This window comes from Aedes albopictus, chromosome 1 (genome assembly GCF_035046485.1).
Source record: "Aedes albopictus strain Foshan chromosome 1, AalbF5, whole genome shotgun sequence".
Taxonomy (NCBI): Eukaryota; Metazoa; Arthropoda; class Insecta; order Diptera; family Culicidae; genus Aedes; species Aedes albopictus.
Window position 1 is genome coordinate 235,528,848 of NC_085136.1, and position 10,975 is coordinate 235,539,822.

The window sequence follows — 10,975 nt, forward strand, 5'->3', positions numbered from 1 at the left end:
GCGGCAAGGTAGGCCTACTGCTCATCTTTTGCGAGTGTGTTAGCATAGACTAATTTCAAGACCTCGATGTACCAAAGAAAACGATCAAATTTTCGGTGACCAGTCCGGTACCCAATAAATATTCATAACCGTGTATTTTTTTCCGTGTAAATTGCCTTTTGTGTAAATTTTATTTAGCGTGTTACACTGATCTGACAGCTCTGACAGTAAGGGACTAAACATAAATTACGTAAAGTGAGTACCGAGGATTGTTCACAATCTGCGAACTTGACTGCAGAAAAAATTGCGACCATGACGCCGCTGGTGTTAGTGTGACTTGCAACGCGACCACAAGCCTAGTCGAATCCTGCTTGGAAATCGGTTTGTTTTGTCGATGGGGGTGGCCCGCGAAATCGCATTGTGTTGTTTGGGAAGGCCCGCTCGATGCATGTTAGGTAGGCGTAGTTTGTTCGAGTTTGACGTGCCTGCACCCTCCCTGGTTGCGACCAACAACTGTCACCACGGTCGTCTTCCAGCCGGATGGCGGGAAAAGATCGCACGTGTTACACGCTAATAATGTTTCCACATAATTTGTGCAGAGTAAATGACTTTTATCGAAGACGGCTAATAACAAGACAGACAGCTCCCACACTGAGAGGATTTTCCGTATACCTTTTATGTGTGAAACTACATAATTTTTTGCAATTTGACTCGATAAATAAAATATATGTATGTGAAACATAACACTTATGAGGTCTTTTCGATATAAAGTCCATATTGAGAGCCAAATGACATTTATTACTCACATCCATAATATTTATGTGTGATCCTTATGATATATATTTACGTAATCCATATCATTTTTATGCGCTCGGATCACTTTAAAATTATGTTTCGAATTTATAATATTTAATATTGTTATTAATTATATTAAATATTCGCTTTTGTTATCATTTATTTTTTTACTGTTGTATTAATTTTATTACATAAGTATTTCATTTTTAAGCCCGATTATAAAGCATAATAATTCTTTTTCGGAAATTTGACGGAAGAGGTCCAGTTGTGGCGAAATTTTCGGCAGGGGGGCGGAAGCACTATTGCTGCAATTGAAAATGGCATATTTGGTTCCCCCTATTGTGGGACGATTCGTGAATGTTGCTGGAACTGTCGCGGTCTCGGTCACAATCTTTGGTCGGGATGCTTTGGGGCACGATTTTGTCCAAGAGGTTTGGAAGCTTCTCATCGTCCGAATCCTTCTGCTGCCGCTGGCAATCATCTCGAGCGGGTTTAACTTCTCCGACGCCGTGCTTCTTGTCCAGGTTGCGGTTCTTTTGTTGGGGTAAAAAATTGTTTTCAGACGGCAGCGCACGATTATCCAGCCAGTTGCTAGCCACGGAACTGATCCAAAATGCCCCTTCGCTGACTGGTTCGCCCGCTCCGGTTCTTCGTCGTAATTGTACTGGGAACTAAACTTCTTCCGCTAAATCATCGACGCTCCTCCTAATTCCGTACATTTATATACCTAAAACGATAACAACTAATTATTGAACATAAAATAAACGAATTCAAAAATTACCTCAAGAAGCGAATACAATTTCCAACTCAAACGTTGTCGAAGTTTCATACACATGATGGCCGTTGCTAGCTTGTTATTCAAAGCAGTTTTCCAAACTTCAAAATTATGTGTGGGAACATATAATTTTTAACTATAAAATCTCATCTTTATTTATGATGTTTGCCCACACATAAATGTAATAGATGGCAAACATACGTTTTATAGGTACCCTCATTAAAGCTAAAAGAGGTGCTATAATGTGTATGTTTGCACCTATAGAAATAACGATAGCAATGTCTTATAAATTGTAAAATCGAAACCTTTATAAACTTTAACTTTGCAATTTTATCAGTGCACCCTGTCGCAGGCGACATGGTTGAAACGCCACCAACGGTTCACAGGAACAACAAAGCATGATTGTGTGCATGAACATGCAAATACCTACATGGAAATTGCAGCATCTCACGCACACTCATTCATGATGTTGTTCCCTGAAGTCGTTCGCAGCGCTAGTGTGCTTGTAGCTCGCCGAGTATATGGAGCAAGAGGGTAGATGTCTGTCTTGTTATTAGCCGTCTTCGCTTTTATTTAATGTCTAAAATCTTTTGCACAAATTTGCGTAGGACTCTTGTAAAATATTTTACACATTATTACTTTTATTTTACATAGATTTGCTTGAACAAAACTGCATTTGGATGAACTTCACTCGCATTGAGAAATCTTTGTGAATGTGACGCAAATGTAGGAATAGTTTTGACAGTGTTTGTTTTGGTTTTATTTTTCGGTGGGTGGTGAATTGGGTGGTAAGTATGCGGCTGAAAGCACGTGGTTTCTCAAACTGTCAACTGCACGCGACTGCACTGTGGCAATCGGTTGCCTAGGTGTCACTAGTGAAAATTTACATAGAAAATTTGAATAAATTTGTTCGAGCTAGAACGTCTGTCTGCGGTAAAGAGCATGAGCCATTTTACGAAGTGACAACAATGTTGATGATGATATTGGTTTTTACGGGTTATTGGACACTACCTCCTGTCAAAATTCATTCATTAAATCGGCTCGTAAAATGGACTATTTACTCTATTCATACGGCCTATTGCCACAGAGAACAGACATCCAAGCTAGAGCAAATTTTCTCTCGAAAGCTGTGTAAGAACTCAAATATTTTTAGCGTTGAACAAGGCGTTGAAAACACTAGCGCCACCATACAGCAAGTTGCCACAATCAGTGGTGAGTATAGATATCTAGATAAGTTCACCGCAGAGATGGCATGGAACTGATAAACAGCTCTGCGTACCCGGCTAAAAACTAACCATAGGGTATTTGGTGAAAACCATTCCTGTACCATACAGTGTACCAGCTACAATAAAGTGTATTGTAATCGAATGGTTCATTAAAAGCTGTGCACATTGTAGCTACTATACATTACACAATATATACCGCATTTAGTTCACCACTGGACTGCGAACTGCGACTTCATAAGTGCGAAAACGTAAATAAAAGTGCGCGATTGCATCAAATCAGGTTGATGTCTTCGGCGCACTATTTCTTCAATCTATGGTAAACAAGTGCTCTGAAGACACCGAGTTGATTTGATGCAATCGCGCACTTTTATTAGCGTTTTCGCACTCGTGAAAACTAGTGCGCTAGTCCAGTGGTGAACTAAATGCGCTATATTATTGCGGAGATTCCACCTGTTTAGACTCCTGCGCGAAAATTAGTTGCGTGGATTTTTCTTGCGTGGGCCCACAGATATTGCTTTTTTCACTGAAAATTTTCCTTGCTTCGCTGAACAGTATGACGTTTTCTTCCAGCGAAGGCTTACGCGATACAGAAAATCGCTGAATTTCACACTAACACTGCAGAAAATCTGTCAACAATAACTCAACACACATGCATTTTCAGCGAAAAGATCTATTTGCGTGACAACACTCCACTCACATGACTACCGGGCGGCCGCCGTCAAATATCAGGATTGCCAACTGTCCGGCGACTGCTGTCAGTTTTCTTTGTCGCCGAATCTGGCGCTGGGTCTTCGGCGCGGAAACCCAAAGGTGGGAATAAAATTTTGGGGTTTGCGCGCAATATTATTATGTTTCCAGTTCAAAACCGAATTAGCGACATTTTTTCTTTTACTTCCGCTGCTTTTGCCTTACGTTAAACACAATGTCGGAAGTGGGGCGCTGTATTGTACACCTGGTACTCTATACAGCGCCCCACTTCCGACATAGTGTTTAACGCAAGGCAAAAGCAGCGGAAGTAAAAGAAAAAATGTCGCTAATTCGGTTTTGAACTGGAAACATAATAAACCAGACCGCGTCCTGGTGAATATTTTACGCTGTGTTGTTAGGTACACATTTGGTGATAGTTTTGCATCGTGAACAAACATTTACAACGCACCTACGTTGAAAATGAGCCTAATTATTCATTTGCGTCGGAATCTATAAATCTTCACAACGGGCAATATGTACACTGTTTTTCTTACGTTTGAACATTCACTATTTCGCAATATTATTTTTCCGTGCATTTTTAATTATTTATTCAGTAGATTTTTCCTTGCTCTGTTTTGTTGATGTTCGTGACTTTGTTGCAAAGGAAAGGAAAGAGATAATCACAGGCAAACAGACGTACCACTTGGAACAAAGTGCGATTAAAATCATCGTAACAAAAGTATATATAATCGCTTAATGCTACGCTGTTTCGCAAACTCACTGAGTAGATGGCGGTAGTGAGCAAACGTTAAACGGTAACAAAAACGATGCGAGCGCCGTGAGTGAGAGATTTGCGAACTAAAGAATATTTCAAGACCAACGATTGAAAAGGCCGCAAACAACATTTTGTAAACAAACATGTTTCTAGCGACTTGAGGCCTGTTGAACTCCACCCACACACCAGGGTCGTCGCACGAGGAAATCGGTACCTGGGAGTTGGTGCCGCTGCCACCTGGCAAGAGAGTCATCGGGAGTCGCTGGGTGTACAAGGCGAAGATGGACGAATCTGGGAAAGTCGTGCGGCTGAAGGCGAGAGTCGTTGCACAAGGGCATACTCAGCGATTCGGAATGGATTTCAACGAAGTATTCGCGCCGGTGATTCGTCACGCTACGTTGAGAACTTTGCTTGCTATAGCAGGCAGGGACAAACTGATTCTGAAGCACTTGGATGTCCGGACCGCGTATTTGAACGGCGAAATCAGCGAAGAGGTCTACACACTAAGATTTTATTACCGGGCTCGGTTATCAAATTACCGAAATCTCAACAGCTGAGCTCTCGGTAGTCACCTCGGTAATTGATATCAACTACCGATTACTCGGTAATATGCTATGCTTGTCAAAATGTCAAAAATTACTGAGTTGTTCGTCAAAAAAGTGCTGAATACTTTGTAACGAGTAATCAGTAAACTTTATTTTGTTTTTTTTTTGCATACCGAGAACTTTAGTATTTTTTTGCGATTTTTTTTATATTTTACCGGGGAATCAACAAAATTAAAATGAAGAAAGATTTGTTATTTTTTCTAAAACATTTATTTATAATGGTATGAAATTATATGAACAATACCCAAAACACTGCTGCCATCATGCGAAGAAAACCCAAATGCGGATTTATTAATATAGCTCCGTCCAATCAGGAGTGCTATACAATGCCCCATCATACATCATCAGAAGAACTAATTTCCGGAACGTGTAGGAACTCCAGAGATAGGAAAAACAATTGAATGCTGCAGTGATTCTTTGACCTAAAATTTAGAGAAAACATTTTACAAATCCGATGAGAAGGTTTAAAACTAACAAAATTACCTGAATTTCACCTTCAACCAAATTTTTTGTCCATGAAACTTTGTTTTTCCTCAATTATCACCGTTTCGCACTCACCATACACTGTCGTTCGGAAATACAAATGGCGTTATACGTGTACTCTGGAAGGCAGGAACTGAGACCTCGTTAAAAGTTTTGAAGATTATTCAGTACCTTTTTACTGATGGTACGGTACTCTTAATCACTGAGCTCGTTGAGGAGCTCACAAAAAGTACCGAGTAATGCAATATGTCTATGTCGTTGCGAACGAAACGCGCTGCTCACTTTCAAACAGCTTGAGAGTCGTCGCCAGGAAAAAAAACGGATAATTTTGGATATGCGTGTGTTTCTGAGATGTCACTTGCTCACGAGTTGTTTTGTAAACAATTTGAGAATTGTTTTGCTTTGCTTCTAGTTTTTGAGCGTAATTGAACTTTGTTACGATCATCTTGATCCGGAAAACGCAAAATTATAGCCAACATCAAGTTGTAAACGATAATCTTAAATGGTGAAAATGGAAACGGTTGAGAACGAGGTAAGAAATTTTTTCTTCGTTTAAAATTTGAGTTCAGCTGATTGCTTTTTGAATTTTAGATTTCGAACGCATCCGACCTGGGCCGCGATCCTTCCGATGCTGATTATCCTGCAGAGTTTCTCGACGACAATGGTGATGGATACATCGACGAATTTGCAGAGCTAAATGAAGATGTCACAGAGCCGGAAATGGAATTTGAAAGTGACCTTCCAGCGGACGACTTACCAGCTGCAAAACGCAAGAGGTCGAAAACAAGGTCGGAGACTTCGTCGGAGAGCACCTTCGATTTTATGATTTCGTGCTACAAGAAGGAGTTTCGTGGGCAGCATCACGATAAAGGGAAAACAGCCGAGAAACTTATTTGCAAGGAGTTCCAGATTTTCGGTAATTCTCCGGATGAAGTTTTGGAGCAAACTTGGGAAGCGGTAAGGAGTTACATTCGTCGGGAAGTTATTGTGTATGACGACCAAAACTTCAAAAAGGTAAAATGGGCTGGCGACACGGATCCTGAGTTCAAAGACATGGATAAATACGTTCTTTTCAAAGATCTTCAGCGTAAGCGTACATATCGAGCATCTGATTTGCAAGAAAAGTCGGATGTGATGGTCAAATGGAGAGGCAAGGTTGTTGATGTTTACTTGCATATTTATTCGATGGCAGTTGCAAATCAAAAGTTATACGATTTAGTGAAGAGGTTGGAAGCGCCAGAAGATCCAGACAGAGCGGGAGCTTGGAGTAACAAATCTTTTCAAGGACTGATTAACGAGCTGAAGTCACTGCATCCCGAAGTAAGTGCAGATTCATTCGTGTGGAACAACTGGGCAGAGCATGTGGAAGCGGCACCAGGTTACAGACGTGAATTTGTGAAACAGAACCCGCCGGATGATATTCGATCGTTTCTAAAACCTGCACCGAATGACGACTCCGGGGTGTTGGAAGAAAACCGACGAGGATTACTTTTGGCTCAGACAATCGTTCGTGCAATGGAAAAAGGCGTAAAAGAGTTACGAGAGCACTCTGTACAGTTGTCCGCAACAGCCAGCCAGATTGAAGAACGCATCTCCGGAATGGAAATTCAGCTGAAAAGCTACAACGAAATGTTGACGTCGATGCAACGCTCACTTGCGCCAGTAGAGAGTGAGCTTAGTCGAACATTGGCTAGCTCTGTGACAGATGCAGACGACGTTGATCATTCGTGAGAAACTGGAAATATTCATTTTAAATAATATTTTAAACAGCATTCGAAAAAACACCTTTATTTTAAGTTTCGGATTTTAAAGTATTGATTACTCAAAATAAATCAATAGAATCGTTTTAACACCAATTTATTTGTGTTTCAATTACATTATCAGATCACATTTTTACAGTCGAGTTCAGAACAAAAATCAAAGTTGTCCAAAGGTTGGGTGAGCCCAACTTTGGGATCAAACTTTCCTCCTTCGCTATATCCACACTTTCTCATGATTTTGGTGCAGTTAAAATGTTTGAAGCTCAGCAAAGCCTCACCAACAACCGCTTTGAGATCTTTAGAACTGTTTTCTTCGTAGTGACGGCGCAAATATCGTTTAATAACCCCAAACATTATTTCAATTGGGTTATAAAAGGGACAATACGCTGGCAAGAATACTGGGACAATTCCGAGTGACCTTAAGTACATGGTAATATGCTTGTCACAATGTATTCTTGCCCCGTCCATCACCCAAACAGAATTAAAACCAGGGTATGTCTCGACACTGCCAGAACTAAGTGCAAACGTTCGACAGCATTCGAAAAATTTCTTCCGTGTGAATGTTCCTTTGGTCATAAATGAATCAAGAAGCCCGCCTTGACCTGGAAAACAAAGAGTTGACACTCGCGGACGACGACGGAACTCACCTCGGAAAATTAACTTTTTCCCAACAAACCCATACCCTCTATTTCGTAGCATGTCTCGACTATCAAAAGCAGCTTCATCCAAAAACACTAAATTAGGCAGATCCCACTGGAACGACAGCTCCTCGCAATATTTTGAAATATCAGCATTACGGATTTGCATTGCTCGGCGTTCAAGTTTCTTCCAGCTCATACCTTCTGCGTGGAGAATTCTTACTACTGAAGATCGACTGATAGGTGTCCCAAATTTATGAAAAAATCGCTTCTGTGCTTCATCAAGAAATAAGGTTGGTTCTGACATGTACAATTTCACAATCCACTGCCTTTTTGCCGTCCCAAACTTTCTGTACACTAGCTGCCGCTCTTTTTTCGCGAGGACACCATGCTGCTTATACGAAGAAATCCAGGCACTTACGGTTGATTTACTTTTTCCGTAAATTTCACAGAGTTGTTGGCGCGATAATCCCAGGAAAAAAAATCCGTAGATACAATGATATTTTGTATTGAGGCTGGCACGTTGCCGTCGTACATTATGCCAAATGATATTGGACATTTCCTGAGTGAAAAACTATACTTTATCTTCCTTGGTTTGCAGCAGGTACAATATTGATACTTACGAGAATATAACATTCTACTATATCTACAAATAACACCAAAATTCAAAACGATATTTCGGAATTTCAAAGAAATTCGTCCACTTTTGTCCAAACAACGTTATTTGTTATTGGTAAATGTTTTGCTTGACGATCGAAAGTGTCAACATCAGCTGTTCGTTGTTAAGACAGAACAAGTGACGTTTACGCTCGCGACGGTTTTCGCGACGGTTTCCATGGCGACGGTTCCGAATCGTCGCGTTCGATAAGGGGGAAAACCGTCAATAACAATCTTAATCGGTATATGTTATTACTGAAGTTTGTAAAAATATTTTATCTCACTGAGAAATCGGTAAAATTAATCACAGACATCGGTTATTTTCATAGCAGTTTACTGGTTCCTCAGTAAAAATTAACTTTTACAGTTTAGACTCAGTAAAAAATATTACCGAGCAGGAATTTGGGATTTTAGTGTGTAGACAAATTGCAAAAATATATGTGTACAAAACATAAAATAAATATTTGCAGTTTTTGCAGTGCATACAAACCTTCAACTCATTTGCGCCAGCTCAGTTTTCAACCGATTGAGCTGAATCTTTCACAGATTGCTCTTCTCATCCAAAGGCACGATTCTAGAGGGTGCCCCGTGGAATTTTTCGACATTTTAGTATTTGGGCCGTGCTCTAATGCACGGCCGGACATCGCCGCTAGCGTCGGCATCCTAGGGCGGAAGTTCAATGGACCATGCGAGAGAGACTGGACAGCGGCGAAGCGGGTGCTCCGCTACTTAACCCCACGTCTCCACTAGTCTGAAATGTCTTGCCATTTTGCTGCCAGAAAGAGAAAATGTAACAGAAATGATCAACACCGCTGCTTTCCATGCAAACAGCGAGATAACATTTCTGTCATGACACATCTGTCCAGCAAAATGGCAAGACATTTCTGTCTAGTGGAGACGTTGGGTAAGAGCCGATGCATACGGGCGGCGCGTCCACGCAGCGTGCACGCAAGTGCGTCCTGAGTTATAACTATATATACACACAATCAAATGGGAGAATGCACACGAGAACGCAACGCTGCCGCACCGCAAACGCGCCGCACCGTGTGCGGCACGCAATGTCAACGCATGCCCCACAGGAACGCTGCGGCGACGCAGCGTGAATTCACGCAGCGTCAATTAACGCTCGTGTGCATCGGCTCTAAAGGGCACATCCGATTGGAAGTTGAAGCTCGGTGGATCGGACGGCGCTGATCTCGAAGCGTTCTTCGACTCCGACTGGGCTGGAGATCCAGAAACTCGAAAGTCGACCACTGGATTTGTCGTCTTCTTCGCAGGATGAGCTGTCTCTTGGGCGAGCCGGCGTCAGGACTGCGTCAGCCTCTCGTCCATGGAGGCGGAATACGTGGCTTTGGGAGAAACGTGCCAGGAGGTGTTATGGATGAGGCGTTTGCTAGAAGACCTGGGCGAGAAGCAGAAGAAGGCCACCGTCGTACATGAAGACAGTCAAGGTTGTCTGGCCTTTGTACAGTCCGATAAGACCAGCAAGCGGTCGAAGCACATAAGCACCAAGGAGTGCTTCATCCGTGACCTTTGTGAACGAGGAGTGATCAAGCTCAAGTACTGCCCGAGCGAGGAGATGCGTGCAGACGTTTTCACCAAACCGTTGGGGAACGTGAAGCACCATGGCTTCGCGACTTCTATCGGCCTTCAAGGCAGCCGAGGGGATACCGCTGAGGAGGAGTGTTAGAGGATACAGCGGTGCACCCCTCGTCACTCTACACATATTTGTGGAGCGACCTAACATACCTCATTATCGAACTACGTTGTAACTGAACCAACGTATTTATCTTTGACTGAACCTCTTGTTAAACCGATGTAAACAGACCGAAACCGAATAGTCTATTTTACGAGCCGATTTTATGAATGAATTTTGACAGGAGGTAGTGTCCAATAACCCGTGAAAACCAATACCCATCATCAACATTGTTGTCACTTCGTAAAATGGCTCATTATACGATCAAGTGGTCCACTGCACGAATTCGTGCTGGCCTGCTTTCTCCCACAGGAAATTTGACGTTTGAGCGGTGCCGACACCGCTCAAACGTCAAATTTCATGTGGGAGTAAGCAGGCCAGCACAAATTCGTGCAGTGGACCGTAGAGTAACCGCGTGTTTTTACTTGTGCGAGATATTCCGTGTCCGTTCCGGGTTATTTTCCTCACAGCCGACGCAGATCCACTGTCGAACCTGTCCGCTTTGACCCACAGATTTAAGAGCCGATGCACACGGGCGGCGCGTCCACGCAGCGTGCACGCAAGTGCGTCCTGAGTTACACACAATCAAATGGGAGGATGCACACGGGAACGCAACGCTACCGCACCGCAACCGCGCCGCACCGTGTGCGTCACGCAATGTCAACGCATGCCCCACAGGAACGCTGCGGCGAGGGAACGTTCAAAAATTACGTCCAACATTTGGGGGAGGGGGGGGGTCTAGAAAAGTGTGACAGTACGTGTATTAGGTAGGAAAACAGCGTGACAGAGGGGGGAGGGGGGGTCTAAAAATCCCAAAACATGATGGACGTAATATTTGAATCTTCCCCGACGCGCGTTGATTCACGCTGCGTACACGCGCCGCCCGTGTGCATCGGCTC

At 42.7% G+C, this 10,975-nt stretch overlaps 1 protein-coding gene and 2 long non-coding RNA genes across 3 annotated transcripts in view; 1 reads left to right on the plus strand and 2 right to left on the minus strand.

Moving 5' to 3' along the window:
* Window positions 1-750: 750 nt before the first annotated feature.
* LOC134287013 (uncharacterized) lies at window positions 751-1,672 on the minus strand. Its single transcript, XR_009996952.1, has 2 exons — window positions 1,556-1,672; window positions 751-1,501 (listed from the first exon to the last, which is right to left on the minus strand). It is a non-coding gene; the product is annotated as an uncharacterized LOC134287013 (long non-coding RNA).
* A 449-nt stretch (window positions 1,673-2,121) lies between these two features.
* The window catches only part of LOC134285528 (uncharacterized), a 374,077-nt gene continuing 365,223 nt past the window's right edge, over window positions 2,122-10,975 (plus strand). The window contains exon 1 of the long non-coding RNA XR_009996451.1: window positions 2,122-2,482. This is a non-coding gene — a long non-coding RNA (uncharacterized LOC134285528). The remainder of the gene's footprint in view (window positions 2,483-10,975) is intronic.
* LOC134287015 (uncharacterized) lies at window positions 7,176-8,502 on the minus strand. Its single transcript, XM_062848730.1, has one exon. The coding sequence runs from the start codon at window positions 8,280-8,282 to the stop codon at window positions 7,206-7,208; it is 1,077 nt and encodes a 358-aa protein (XP_062704714.1). The 5' UTR covers window positions 8,283-8,502; the 3' UTR covers window positions 7,176-7,205.

Excerpts from the sequence above, each read along its gene's own strand:
- LOC134287015 (XM_062848730.1), bottom strand. The coding sequence starts at position 8,282 with ATGTCCAATATCATTTGGCATAATGTACGACGGCAACGTGCCAGCCTC.